The 15,883-nt window shown below is 35.6% G+C and overlaps 1 protein-coding gene across 3 annotated transcripts in view; it reads left to right on the top strand.

Annotated features, from left to right (window-relative positions):
* The window catches only part of LOC128211201 (histone-lysine N-methyltransferase NSD2-like), a 48,303-nt gene that overhangs the window by 24,109 nt on the left and 8,311 nt on the right, over positions 1-15,883 (top strand). For all 3 annotated transcript variants that reach the window (XM_052915696.1, XM_052915695.1, XM_052915697.1), the window contains exons 12-18: positions 330-486; positions 1,487-1,615; positions 2,885-2,964; positions 5,848-5,960; positions 7,777-8,046; positions 8,679-8,800; positions 13,066-13,202. In XM_052915696.1, coding sequence (XP_052771656.1) covers positions 330-486; positions 1,487-1,615; positions 2,885-2,964; positions 5,848-5,960; positions 7,777-8,046; positions 8,679-8,800; positions 13,066-13,202 — 1,008 coding nt within the window. The remainder of the gene's footprint in view (positions 1-329; positions 487-1,486; positions 1,616-2,884; positions 2,965-5,847; positions 5,961-7,776; positions 8,047-8,678; positions 8,801-13,065; positions 13,203-15,883) is intronic.

A 15,883-nucleotide genomic window follows, 5' to 3' on the forward strand; every position in this document is an offset into this window, starting at 1 on the left:
TTCTGTCTGGAAACCATAGGCAAGGGTTGGTGTTTACTCAACTGTACTTTTGTCTGTTTAATTCAAATGAAAATATGTCACAGTCCGTTCTCATATCTTTAGAGACGACTCCTACGGGTACAAATCGTTTTTCAATGCTCTACAGAGCTTGTGTTTGTATGTAACATGTCTTGCCGACTCGAAATAAAATGGATCTCTTAGGGTGTCCTTAGATTTGCCAGAAACAAGTCTTTGCAAGTCTGGATGACTCTTAATTGAAAATTTATTATATATATATGAAGTATTTCTCAGACTGTTTAAAGCAATTCTGTTTTTTTCTTCATTCCCAGGAGGCACATTGCTGTGTTGCGAGAGCTGTCCAGCGGCCTACCACGCTGAGTGTCTCAACATTGATTTCCCCACGGGGAGTTGGTACTGTAACGATTGTGCACGGGGGAAACGACCGCTCTATGGGGACATTATCTGGGTCAAATTGGGAAATTATAGGTCAGTTTGGGAGGAATGACAAAAACCAGATATGAACATTGCTCTAGATACCACTAATGCTGAAGTTGTTTATTTTAGGGAGGGCAACGAGAACCCGAGTACTCGATCGAACGTCAAAATACTCGAGTACCGAATCACTACTCGAGTACTCGGAAAAAATCTATTAAATCACAAAATACACGATTTACAGACGAAGTAACAGATCTGGTTAGTTGCCAAGAGGACAATTTACGGTCCCTCTAATCCCCGCTGTGTACACAATTGACCCTAATAAATTAGTTGAGAGTTGCAAACTATCAACAAAGGGGCCTTATTTCCAATTGCACTGATCTCAATTAGCAAAGTTTTGATGGCGGAACTTTCACCTACACAATTCTATTGTTTACCAATTAGAGACCTTTCACCAAACAATGGACGCTAACTGGCCAATGAGTAGCGACCGTTACGAGCATTGATTTTTAACTTTTAAGCAATACGACTATCACAATTGATTGTTTGATATCTTAAATCAAGAATTTTGAATATTAATGAGGTAAACAACAATAATACAGTACGAAGTATTTCGTTCATTATTATCAAGCATAAAACAACATTTGTTCTCCTTTTATTTAATTTTCTGTTAAAGTACATAATGAAAGTCTAATTTAAAGATGAAATGACCAATAATACGACCAACACACAATATACGTCATGAACGATTCATGTATACATGATCTTGTCTTTCCCGAAAACAAATTCTTTTTTCCGAGTACCCGAGTACTTGATCGAAAGATTGTCCGAGTACTCGAGTACCAATTTTACTACTCGTTGCTATCCCTAGTTTATTTAAATACAGGAATAACAACTGTGAACAAACAAGCAAGTGAGAAACTTTGTTTAAAGTAATTTGCAGTAAATCTTATTGTTAGTCAAATACAGTGATTTAAACAATGATGCAAGGACAAAACAATGAAGCAAGTTTAACTGCATCTGTATTAATATAATAAACCTGTTTCTGTAGATGGTGGCCGGGTGAAATATGTCATCCACGTAATGTTCCCCTCAACATCCAGGAGAAGGCTCATCAGGTTGGGGAGTTCTCTGTGCACTTTCTAGGCTCACACGAGTACTTTTGGCTACATCAGGGCAGGTACTGAGTAGTATTGAATAGTTTACACTTTGACTATTGACAAGATTGGCAAGAGTACTCAGTTAGTACTATTTTCTAGTTTGTGTGCATTTTGTGAAGCCATCACTTACTTTACATTAAAATTCTGTAATGAAAACAGTTGTAGTAGTCATCTGCACTTAATGTAAAAATGACAATCAAGGTCCCAATAGAAATGCATTGTAAATACAGACCTCAGATAAGCATATATATTAACTTTGTTGAACCCAGTATGTTCAGGTACCGTATTTTCTCGACTATAAGACGGGGAAATTTGGTCCTGATTTTGAACCTTAAAGTAGGGGGCCCGTCTTATAGGCGAGTCTATAAGGTATTCATAAATAATAAGAGTCATAATCAGGAATATTCAACATACGGTATTCAACTGACTGATTTATTGTCTGTGGATGACACCCCAATAAAAGTGACACGATCACACCCATCGGATTAAGACGACCATAGATCTGCTTTGTTTCGCTACGATGAACACTCAATATAACACATGATATCGGTCCAAACACGTTGTTTTTCACAGGAGACATATTTTGTTACCTTTAAATAAAAATATTTTGACATTTTTTTATTTTTTCTATGTCGTAAAACTTACTTTTTCCTTACTATAAGGCTTTGCATATATCATGCACATGCATGTAACTAGCAGATTTCAATACATATTTCATTAATCGTTAGATTAATTTATCCGCAATCATCAATGGTTATTTATTACTCAAAATTTAAGTCCCATCAACTGCAATCCAAACAAACACTTGCAAAAATATAACTCATTAACACATGTAATGGAATTTGTTCTGTTTGTCGGCTGCAGATCAAACAGTACAATTTGTGACGTCACAGCACGAGCTGTGTAAAGATCAAAGATGTACTGCAATGGTTTGTATTTAAATAGGTCAATCAAATACCGTATGAACCCACTTAAATCCCAAAATTGTGTCTAGGCTGGTTCAAACATAACATACCATCGGAAAATAAAAATCAATAATCCCAAGCAAATGAACAAATTTAGTTGATATTTGACTGTTTAGCTTGAACATTATCACAGACTTGGAGAATTTCAAGTGCTGGATTTGCTTTAAAAATCTACCCCGTCTTATAAACGAGTCAAGACAAAAACACCAGATTTCATGGGCAAAGTAGGGGGGTCGTCTTATAAGCGGACCGCCTTATAGTCGAGAAAATACGGTATGTTTATTTGCAGACGAACATGCAGAGAAATGGTAACTTCTGTTTCAGGGTGTTTTCATTCCAAGATGGAGACAAGGGTACTGGAGGATCATCTTCGAACAAAGGTCTCGCTAAACATTTCATAAAAGGTTGGTAATTTTTCAATAATTACAATATTTGAATCTTTTTCCCAGTTTTAAACGGCACAAAAAGGCTTTGTGTTTGAAGTGAGTGAAGGTATGAGGGGAAGCAGTGGTCGAATAAGCTCAAGCCCACCAGTCCAGGACTGGAAAAATGCCAGTCAGGCATGTTCATTATCCAATAAAGCAAGGCCGATGGGCTTGTGGACTTGGCTGAGATAAATTCAAATTGTATTCATGTTCTTGTTTTTAGCCGCATATTTCATAAAAAAGTTAAGGGTTATAGGATGGCGAAAACCAGGCGGGCGGTCGTTAACAATACTGTGTTAAAGTTTTCATTTTATGTAATAAAATCAAGAGTTTTTATCCAATGGTTATCAAACGTGGTCAGACTGTTTGTCGGCATGTTATCTTGAATATATATGAATACGGGTCATCTCGGGTCAAAAACTAGGTCACTAGGTCAAATCTTTGGAAGAAAGCATTCACGGTAATAAATTTAACAATATTTAATAAATCTTGATGAAACATGGTCAGAATTCTTGTCTGCATTATGTCTTGCATATTTTTTTTAAATGGTTCAACCCGGGTCAAAATCTAGATCACTAGGTCAAATCTGAGGAAAAATATTTCCACGTCATAAATTCAACATTTTTTTCATATCTGGATGAAACTTGATCAGAATATTTGTCTGCTGCATAACATCTTGCTTATTTTTTGTATCGGTCATCCCGGGTCAAATTCTAGGTCACTAGGTCAAATCTTAGGAAAATCTTTCCACGTCATAAATTCAACAATATTTGTCAAATCTTTACTTGGTCAGAATATTTGTCTGCATAATATCTTGAAAGCTTTTTAATATGGGTCATTCCCGGTCAAAATCTAGGTCACAAGGTCAAATCTTAGGAGAAAGAATTCCACGGTCATAAAAATTCATTAATTTTTGTCAAATCTTTATGAAACTTGGTCAGAATATTTGTCTACATGTTGTCTTAAACATTTGTGAATATGGGTCAATTCAGATCAAAAACTAGGTCACTAGGTCAAATCTTAGGAAATATTTTCCCGATGTCATAAAAAAAATGAAATCTTAGATGATAAAGTGTGTCATCTAGGGTCAAAAACTAGGTCTCTGGGACAGATCTTATTGGTAAAGCTGATGTATTTATATAATGTTCATTTTTCCTCACACAAATGGAATAGTTTCTGTTGATCAGGTTATTTATATGAACGATATCTCCGATAAGAATAAATATGGGTCTTTTTGATTAAAAATACTAGGGTCACTCAAATAAAAAGTCCGGCTTTAATGCGGCATTGCCGCATTGGCGTCTTGTTTTAAATATGTTTTTGTTATTTGTTAGTGGCCATTTTATAACAATCATCCAAAACGAGGCTTCCTTCTCATTTTGAATGTCTCAAATGTTTTCTGGTACATGATCATGTTGCGATAAATGGGCAACTTATAGTTAAATTTGTTGAACTTCGGTTATTTACAGTAGTCCGAAAGGATTTAATTTTTAATTTGCATACGTACATAAGAAAATCATATTGACACGTTATTGCTTGATGCTCAGGGTTTTTTCTGCCCTTTGTAGGGTACACATATCGCCTTCCCAACGAAATGTAGTCTATATTTTCTCAATCACCAGAAAAAATCACAATAAAAATAACAATTTAGTTGCATTTCTATATAACCATCCTGAAAAGAAGAATGTACACATTAACTTTTTTTTTTACATAAATGAATTGTATTTTTGCTAAATTTTACCAACCGGTAGTTGTCTTTATATGAAAGTTACTTGGTATGGAAATTCCATTGACATGATATGTCGTTTTTTCACCCAATTTTAAATTATATTCTTCTCCATAAATAGCTTTAAAAAAAATGAGTTGCCTTCTCTCTCAATATAACTAGTAGTTTTTCAGCTACTCTGGGTTTTGAATTTTTGGGCATGTTCAAATTTCAATATTACAAGCCCAAAGATCTTGCTGTTCAAAATTCTAATTTCGATCATTGGAGAAAATGCTAGAACAAATGGAGAGGGGAAAAATAAGGATTCATGTTCGTCTTGTCCAATCTTACAATACCTATTTAATGAATGAATTGCGGATTTGATGTCATTATCGGGGTATGAACGCAATTGGGTTGGTCAATGTGTGTGGAGTCCGAAGGACTCCACACGTTCTTTGACCACCCCAATTGCGTTCATATCCCCAATAATGACATCAACCCCGCAATTTATTCCTTATGTTTACACCAATAGTTCATTATTTCATTCAAGAATTGTTAAAAAAATTCTTCATTTCATTTAAGAAAACCTTTAAGTAATCCGTTCTTACCCATTCTGTAAATAGAATGACCCGACTATAACCGGAAACATTTTTTTCAAATGACGTCACAATAACGCGGGAAAGGATCAACCACTTGAAATCACTTTAAAACGTAAAATTGAAACACTTCTGGTACCATTATATTTAAAATATAATAAACTAACACTTTTAAAAATGTTGATCTATATTTTACGGGACCTGCAGACACAATACAACCAATAACAAGATCAATAGCTTTCATGTATATTGTTATGCAATGAATTACGATCCGAACATATCCGAAGATGTTGCGTTCATCGATTGATGAACGCAATTGCCGAAAGGCAGTTCATTTAAGGAATGGAAGTTGAGGTGTAAATATTATTGAATATATCTTAAACAAGAATTATTGAAAATTCATTACATTTAGATAAGATTAGACAGATTTAAAGAATGTTTGGTACACATGTTTTATACCGTTTTGTGAAGTAATCTGTTTGCTTTGCAACTTACAATTTGCAATTCAAAAAACGTTTGCGAGGATGATTACTTATGGCTGATTTCCTTGGCTAACCTCAGGTCTCAAGGAAGCTACGGAAGGCTTCAAGGCTGTAAAAGATTTCCGTGAAAACCGAGAACAACTTGAACTGGCCAAGGAAAGCAAGAAACCGGCTGCATTCAAAATGGTCAAGGTAGGATTGTTTGATGAAGTATTGAATCTATTAGTGAAAAGAGATTTATAATAGTACTGTGGACATACAAGGCTACATTGATGATGTTCATATTGTATCAACCACTGTGTAATAAGACATTCTTGTTTATAAAAGCATTTGGCTCGGATTGGATTAGGGCTATTCCATTTAAACATATACCCCACGGGGGGAAGGCACTTTTGAACTAGACCTCCCCCCTACAGAAGCAAATTAACCGTTTGGGGGTCCTACCTCTATTTGTTGTTATAGATCCAGAATAACCCCCTTCAGAAGCGATTTAAAATTTACAAGTATAAAAGGTTAAACAATTTAATTCACTGATCTTACATTAGGCTTTTATGGTTGCTGTTAATGATGATACAGATATTGAACCATTTCTGTTTTAATTCACAACATTTTCCCTAGATTTGAAGAGTTACTATCATTTTAATTTCACACTCTAAAGTCACTGTGTTTTATGTTTTAAACTATCTTGTTGCTGATGATACATTGAAATCATTGATTTACTGTTATAGGAAGAATCACATGGCACATCTCCAGTCCATTTGTCAAACAGAACTTGATTTTAACTTTTTTGAACATACCCTTTAACCTTTTCTCAGAAATTGGCAAAAGCTCTTTCTTCAATTGACTTTGATCCTGACTTCAAAGGGCAGAGAGATCTCATCAAACCCAATGTACATTAGAAATTGATGTGAAATACAATTTAATGATTCAACTGTAACACTTCTTATATCATTAATTTTGATATGAATAAGATTATAATTTATGCCATGAACTCTTTGTTTGCTGTGCAAAATTAAATAGCATAGTTATTATGTTTGAAGCAAGTTGATGTGTCTATCTTAAGAAAAAAAATTGGAAAACAAACACAACATGGTTGTACGGATTTGTAATTTATTGAAAGATCTCGTAAAATTATTGGTTATAGTATAAAACAATATGTTACGCATTATGAATATTATTATTGAATAATTGTACCTGTAATAATATTAATTATTATAATAATAGAATTATAAGTACTTAAAACAAACAGTCTGAGAAACACAACCAATGAATGGGAATCTAACCAAATATCGCTGTCCAATTTACAGTAGCTGTGCAACAAAAGAGGTTCATTTATTAATCGCTGTCCAATCAACACTTATGGTCAAACCAACACTTTCAGTCACTTAGTAGTTGTTGAAACAACACTCGTGGTCCAATCTATAAGTATATCTATATTATGGTATATTGAGAAGTTGCTATCAAGGAATAAAACAGAAGTATTCCGCAAAGTATAAACAATTCAAGGGAGGTAACACGAATTAACTGTTCGATCGGTCTGAAGGGATTTTCACCCTTACGTCATATGCAATTTAATTCTTAAATTTCGACACCCCCCATCAGAAGCAAATTTCACAATTTGGCAACCACCTACAGATGCAAATTAATGAAAAAGACACCCTACCATATATGATGAAAAAAATTGCCGTCCCCCCCTGGGGTATATGTTTAAATGGCCCTTAGCATCTAGTCATAAGGATCGATTTCATTTTCTGTTGTTTTCAACTTTTGATGCTGTTTAAAAATTCAGGGCGGGAAACTTCCAAAGGAAGTCAACAAGCACATTTCAGCCTCTTTCAGGAACAGGCAGATATTGTTCGGCCAAGGTTTGGTATCAGGATTTGTTCTCTATTGTCTCAAGGCAGAAATATGAACATTTGTAAGTCAGTAGATAAGGTTTTCATTTTTATTATAGAACATCCAACTTTACATTTTTACAATGCCAGTACGACATTGTTTTTTCTTTCAGAACAATATCCCATTAGGCAGTGTAACCATCAAAAAGGCTGACCTGTCAGAACTACCCCGCTGTGATTGCAAGCCGGACCAGGAGAACCCTTGTGGGCGTGATTCAGAATGTCTCAACGGCATGATGATGTACGAGTGTCACCCGGCCCTCTGTCCAGCAGGGGAGAACTGTCATAACCAGTTCTTTACAAAGAGGCTTTACCCACCGCAGCAGCCGTATAAGACGGAGGGGAGGGGCTGGGGATTGAAAGCTATGGCTGATATTAAGAAGGTAAAAAAGTTGTTGTCATACATCACATGTAATTATTTTACTATGCCATGTAAAATTGAGGGGAGGGGGTGGAGAATAAATGCAATGGCTGATATTGTAAAGGTTATTTTAATGGAAAGGGTTAAATTAAAAGTAAATTCTATACTCTGCTCATCAGATGAGGTTGGGTAAGGCTTTGACCTTTTAATTTGAGAAAACCTTTTAAATAAAAAAATTGTATACATTTCTGCTAGTCTCCTTTCAAAGAAAAAGTTTGAGGTATTGACATAGCAGTTGTCTGTGTCAGCCTGCAAAAACGTAAACCTTAGCCATAACTGTTTCAAGATATTCAAATGAATATTGGTACACATGATGCCAGAGACTTTGATAATTGTTGAAATATACTCTTTCTCCCAACTAAAACCAACAAATATACTTTGGAGTTTGTTCTATTGTGCTTATGTTTAACTTTGAATACTTCTGTTCATTGTTCATAAGCTCATTGCTCAAATATGATTGTCTGGTGTATTTTGTACACAAAGTAATGTAAAATTCTAGGCACTTTGTAAAAATATCCAATGGGTAATTTATTTTTCTTCAATTCAACTAAGTCTCTACATGATTGAAATGTCTACAATGATATATGACTTCAGGGAGCATTTGTGAATGAGTATGTAGGTGACCTGGTAGATGAGGAGGAGTGTAAAAGACGCCTGGAGAAAGCTCATGAGACCGGCATTCACAACTTCTATATGATGACCCTGGACATGGACAGGTGGGTTTAAGTGTTAGAAACTACATTTGTAACACTTTTGTAACACTATCGTGAATCTGTGTAAACCAGGCCACAGGGGGAAATGATATAAAACGAGAAATCACAATAAAATCAATGTCTTGCCATTTCTAAATATATTGAATTGATGTTGACTAATTCTTATCACTAATAGTAAAATCATGGACTTTTTAAAATTGCCATTTTAAAAAAAAAAAAAAAAAAGTTACCTTACAAGGTATACAGATGCCTTTAAATAATATGTTTAAATTTGGCAATCAAAATAAAAAAGGGGAAACCTTCAGGAAACAGTCAACAATTTAACGTCTTAAATGTAGTTTGTCAAAACTGTGTCTCGATTTACTATATAACCGCCAAAATATAAGGACAGTTCTTCTTTTAGCAGAGTATTTTGTTGTACTTATCAAAATGACCTTATACATGTTATAGTACACAAACATGGATTAGGATAAACAATTGACGCCTTTCAATCGTTATTTTAGTGTGCCATAGATTTCGGTTGAACATGGGTTCTTAAAATGTACAGAATGAACCAGTAAGCAGTTTCTTAAATGCGCCGATTTATCCCCAAAATTGGCCATCTGCACTTAGAAAACAATAACAATACATTTCATTGATAAAAACAAGGATGAGATTTGCAGGAAAGAGAATGGTATAAAATCATAGTTTTTAGCTCGACTATTCGAAGAATATGGAGAGCTATACTACTCACCCAAGCGTCATCGTCGGCGTCACCCCTTGGTTAAGGTTTTGCGTGCAAGCACACAAAGGTTAATATCTGGGCAACTACTTGAGGTATTGCATTGAGACTTTATACAATGGTACTCAACCATCCAACCTACTTAATTAACCAAGTTTGGTAAATCTACTTTGCATTTAATGCCAAAAAATAGGCCTTTATTATTTGACTTAGAAATTCTGGTTAAGGTTTTGCGTGCAAGCACACATAGGTTAATATCTCAGCAACTACTTGAGGTATTGCATTGAGACTTGATACAATGGTACTCAACCATCCAACCTACTTAATTTACCAAGTTTGATAACTCTACTTTGCATTTAATGCCAATAATAGGCCTTTAATATTTGACTTAGAAATTCTGGTTAAGGTTTTGCGTGCAAGCACACATAGGTTAATATCTCAGCAACTACTTGATGTATTGCATTGAGACTTGAAACAATGGTACTCAACCATCCAACCTACTCAATTAACCAAGTTAGATAACTCTAGTTTGCATTTAATGCAAAAAATAGGCCTTTATTATTTGACTTAGAAATTCTGGTTAAGGTTTTGCGTGCAAGCACACATAGGTTAATATCTCAGCAACTACTTGAGGTATTGCATTGAGACTTGATACAATGGTACTCAACCATCCAACCTACTTAATTTTCCAAGTTAGATAACTCTAGTTTTCATTTAATGCAAATACTTGCCTTTTTTATTTCACTCAGAAATTCTGGTTAAGGTTTTGCGTGCAAGCACACATAGGTTAATATCTCAGCAACTACTGGATGAATTGCATTGAGACTTTATACAACCACCCAACCTAATTGAATAATCAAGTTAGATAACTGCGTTTTGCAAATAATGGCCCTTTATTATTACACTTAAAAATTCTGGTTAAAATTTTGCATGTAACCACATTTATGTTAATATCTCCGCACATCATGTATTGCATTGAAATCTAATCTAACAGTGATCCATGCATGTTTCGCCAAAACTTTTCAATCCTTACACTGAAAAGCGGCGGAATAGTCGAGCGCGCTGTCTTTGTGACAGCTCTTGTTAAGAATAAAGTGCATTGAGCGAGCCGGTAAGCCTTGTAAGAATGTGCATTGTTTTCATGAGATATTTTAATAGACACGATTTTCGTCTAAAGTAAGCGTCATCGAAAACAAACAATTGCTCTTCATTCCGTGCATAAGGTCGTTTCTAAAAATATCTTTCAAACATATATAAAACAATGTTTATACTACCCAAATTTAGGACGTTTTTCATCCCAAACAATGAATCAGGAAACCTTGATGCACCTGACATTACTGCCTTTGGATATGTTTTCACTGTTTTCACTTATGAAGATTACAATTAACAAAAAAAGACAAGCGTTGGCCTCAGTAAGCTTGCTCATGTTTAAGTTACTCATTTTTAGCTCCACTGGCCGAAGGCCATGGAGCTTATGTCGTCACAGATTGTCCGTCGTGAGTGCGTGCGTGCGTGCGTGCGTGCGTAAACTTTTACTTTAAACGACATCTCCTCTGAAACTGATAAGCGGATTTTGACAAAACTTCACAGGAATGTTCCTTTGGTGGTCCTTTACCAAAATTGCTCAAATGGTTCCGGTCCATTGCACAATATGGCCGCCAGAGCTAAAAATAGCAAAATCTTTAAACGACATCTCCTCTGAAACGGTTCGGCAGATTTTGATGAAACTTGACAGTAATGTTCCTTGGGTGGTCCTTTATTAAAATTGCTCAAATGGTTCTGGTCCATTGCACAATATGGCCGCCACAGCTAAAAATAGCAAAATCTTTAAACGACATCTCCTCTGAAACGGATAGGCAGATTTTGATGAAACTTGACAGAATTGTTCCTTGGGTGGTCCTTAACCAAAATTGCTCAAATGGTTCCGGTCCGCTGCACAACATGGCTGCCAGGGCAAAAAAATAGAAAAACCTTTAAAGAACATCTTCTCAGAAACCGATGATCAGATTTTGATGAAACTTAACAGAAATGTTCCTTGGATGGTCCTTTATCAAATTTGCTTCAATGGTTTCGGTCCACTGCACAAGATGGCCCCCAGAGGTAAAAATAGAAAAACCTTTAAACGACTTCTCCTCAGAAACCGATGATCGTATTGCAATGAAACTTGACAGAAATGTTACTTGGGTAGTCCTTAACCAAAATAGCCCAAACAGTTCTGGTCTGCTGCACAACATGGGCACCAGAGCTAAGAATAGAAAAAAAACATTAAACTACAGCTTCTCAGAAACCGATTATCAGATTTTGATGAAACTTTACATAAATGTTCATCGGGATGCCCTTTAACCAAAATTGCCCAAATGGTTCTGGTCCGCTGCACAACATGGCTGCGAGAGTTAAAAATAGAAAAACCTTTAAGGACTTCTCGTCCGCAGTCTTCACGAAAAACATTTTAACCTACTAGCCAGTTGGACTAGCATAATGGCATATTTTACTAGTCCGAATGACAATCTAGTAGTCCGACTATTTTGCCACATTATAAAACTGTATGCTTAAGGTAAATACCTATTTCAATTGAGCAGCTTGCAGTTTGAGTAAACATTTCTTTATTATGATGCTCATGCAGTGATAGGGAGTGACATCCTTCTGTTGGGAATAGTGCTCCTTGTTTTTCAGAACCTATGGGTACTATGTAAAAACAAAAGGCATCTTGCTTGAATAGACTGTAATAATATCAACATGGTTAGAAAAGAAATGCCATGCTTTAATAGCTTTGATTACATTTTACTACTGAATTACCTCCCTTTAATAGAAAAAAAAATAATGTCTTAATTTTTCACGTATAGCATCTTTAAATAATTTTTAAACAATAATAATTTATGAGTAAACATATAAGCATAAAGTTCTCACAAAAAGATCAATTTAAAAACCTTACATTTATACATAGGAAAGTATATATAGACTGAACATTAATTTTCGTTTAAGTGACATTCTGAAAGTTTATGAAACAGCTATTTTTAGTAACTTAAATGGCCGAAAAGTGTAAGTGAAACACCAAGTCGATTCTATCTCGTCAGTTCTTGTTCAGGTTAGATATTTGCTTCATAATCTATTCAGATTAAATGTTAACCGATGATCAGATTTTGATGAAACTTGACAGAAATGTTCCTTGGGTGGTCATTAACCAAAATTTGTTAAATGGTTCCAGTCCACTGCACACCATGGCTGCCAGAGCTAAAAAATAAAAAAAACTTTATACGACTTGTCGTCGAAACCGATGACCTTTTTTCGATAAAACTTGACAGAAATGTTTGTTTGGTGCTCCTTTACTCAAATTGCCCAAATCATTTCGGTCCACTGCACAACATGGCAGCCAGAGCTATTAAAGTAAAAAAATTTTTTAAATAACTTCTCCTCAAAAATTGATGATTGTATTTCTATGAAACTTGACGAAAATGTTCGTTAGGTGGTCTTTGCTTGAACCTTTTGGCCAGTGGAGCACAGGCACTGATGTGCCTCTTGTTTAACCATCCACTTGTTCCATGTGCAGGATCATAGATGCCGGTCCGAAGGGCAATATGTCACGCTTCATGAACCATAGCTGTGATCCGAACCTGGAGACTCAGAAGTGGTACGTCAATGGTGACATACGTGTAGGACTGTTCGCTCTCAGGGATATTAAAGAAGGTACGTTTTTTACACATCAAGTTGGTTTAGTTTAAAGTAGTACATTAACAGCGACATGAGTGGTGATGTATTTGGTCTCAGAGATTTCAAAGGTGTGTTAGGAATGTGCGCATCGGTCTTGGGGATATTCGAGAACTTCCAAGGGAGTTTTATTTTTTTAATTGCTTGTGATTAAGCTTCGGGGTTTGTATTATGTTCAGTATTTTGGACAAAATAAATTTTGCCCTTGGAATACAGAATGTTGATGTATTTTTCACAAAATTATGAGGTTTTGATAAATAATAATTAGGGATGGCAATGAGTAGTAAAATTGGTACTCGAGTACTCGGACAATCATTCGATGGAGTACTCGGAAAAATGATTTCGTGTTTGGGTGAGACAAGATCGTGTGTTAATAATGCACAGTTCAGTCCATCTATAAATAAGGGGAATTACTCCTCCAGTCTTGTTGTCAATGTAAGGGAGACAATTTGATGTTGAATGAATCACCTGATGTGAAGAGTACTTGGAGCATGACGAATGAATAAAAAAGTGACTTTATATATGAGTGTTTTAGTGAATTTAACAGTGGTAGCAGAGCCAAATATTGCTGGAAGAGTGGACAAATTTTAGAATAAGTGCTAGTAGAGATAATATTGAATAGAATTATAGCGTTGTCAGCTGAAAAATTACAGAAAAATGGCTACGAAAATTACCCCACCCACTTGGAATTCTCAAACAAAAAGTTATGAACTGTATAAATTGGAACTGTTAGCCTGGAGAGAAGTTACAGATTTAGAAAAGAAAAAACAAGGGGTGGTTATAGCTCTAACACTTCCAGAAGATGAAGAAACAAAGATCAGGGAGAAAGTATTTGACCAAATAAAATTGGATGATTTAAAAAAGGATGATGGCTTTGATACTTTAGTGAAATTTCTGGATACACATTTAAAAAAAGATGATCTGTCAGACAGCCTAGACAAATTTGAAGATTTTGAAGATTTTCAGAAAACAGATTCACAATCAATCAGTGAATATATTTCAATTTTCGATTCAAAATACAGAAAATTAGAGAAGAAAGACATTAAGTTACCAAATGAAATTCTAGCATTTAAACTTTTAAGGAAAGCCAACATAACCAAGGAAGAAAAGATGTTAGTACTTACTGGAATAAATTATGAGGAGAGAGGAACATTATATGAACAGGCGAAAAAGTCGTTTAGAAAGTTTCGAGGTGAGGTGATGGAAAGTGCATCTTTTTCGGGAGCAGCAATAAAGGTCGAACCAGCATTTGTGACTAGTAGCTATACTAAGCATGGAGGTAGGGGGCGTGGAGGGCGTGGTTATAGCAGGGGTGGATATTACAATACAAGAGGCAGTCACCAAGTGCAGGGGAAGAAAATGAATCCAACTGGAGCTGATGGCAGGACTTTGACATGTAAATCTTGTGGTTCGTACAGGCATCGTATAGCAGAATGCCCGGACAGTTATGAAAATATGGCCAAGGTGAATGTTGCTGAAGAAGAATTTGGTGTGTTGTTTACGGGATATATTAAAAATGACTTAACACAGTTGGCTTCAGATGCGCACCAATGTGCTGTACTAAATAGTGCTTGTAGTAGTACTGTATGCGGTAAAACCTGGTTGAATGACTATGTTGAATCATTGAGTGAGGAGGATAGAGAAAAAGTTGCCATGAAAGAAGGTAACAAACTGTTCAAATTTGGGGGTGGTACACGTTTACAGTCAGAAGGAGAGTACATACTACCCGCTAGGGCTTCTAAAACTTTGGAACCTCAATCGGTCCGGACCGGGCGACAATCGGTCTGGACCCGGCGACAACCCCCCATACATATGCAATTTAAAAGAACAATTTAGATTTAACAGTTTGGTAATCAACAAACGGATATATCATGTAATGATCGACGACGACATAGCATAATCATATTGTCATGTGAAAATATGGACCGATTTTAACACTTAATCAGGATAGCTGCAAGCACACAATTAACACATAGTTTGTTTAATTGTGTCGTCTGCGACCTACAAATACACGTGTTTGGACCGATTGCAAACACATAGTTTGTTTAATTGTGTCGTCTGCGACCTACAAATACACGTGTTTGGACCGATTGCAAGCGTCTGCTAATTAACAGATAGGCTAAGAGTGGTCAGTGTAGCGGAAAGAGCAGCTGGTCGCATTAGTCACATGGTAACTAAGACACTTTTATGACCTATTGGGGGTAGTTTTGAATGTGTGAATGACCCATCAATATTTGTGTATTACAATTTCTGCAACTTTTACTAGCCTAGTCGTTTTGGACCGAAATTAGAAAAAAAAATTAGAAAATTTCGGACCGATTTTTTTTACACTTTTTGAAACTGAACTTGGTCTGGCTTGGTCAAAATTGGTCCAGACTGGCAAATTGCCGGTTTTTAGAAGCCCTGCTACCCGCAGTGATTGCAGATAGACAAGTCAAAATAAGAACAGATGTAGTTGATTCCGATATTCCGTTATTATTATCAAGAAATGCATTGAAGATCAGCAGCTGAGATTAAGATTGATTTTGAGAATGATACAGCAAGTGTTTTTGGCAAAGATATTGGTCTAAACTTAACATCTTCTGGTCATTATTGCTTACCTATTGATAAAAGTGAAAAGATTGCAGTGAATGAAGTGCTAGAGGTAAAACTAGATAATT

This window comes from Mya arenaria, chromosome 12 (assembly GCF_026914265.1).
Source record: "Mya arenaria isolate MELC-2E11 chromosome 12, ASM2691426v1".
Lineage (NCBI taxonomy): Eukaryota > Metazoa > Mollusca > Bivalvia > Myida > Myidae > Mya > Mya arenaria.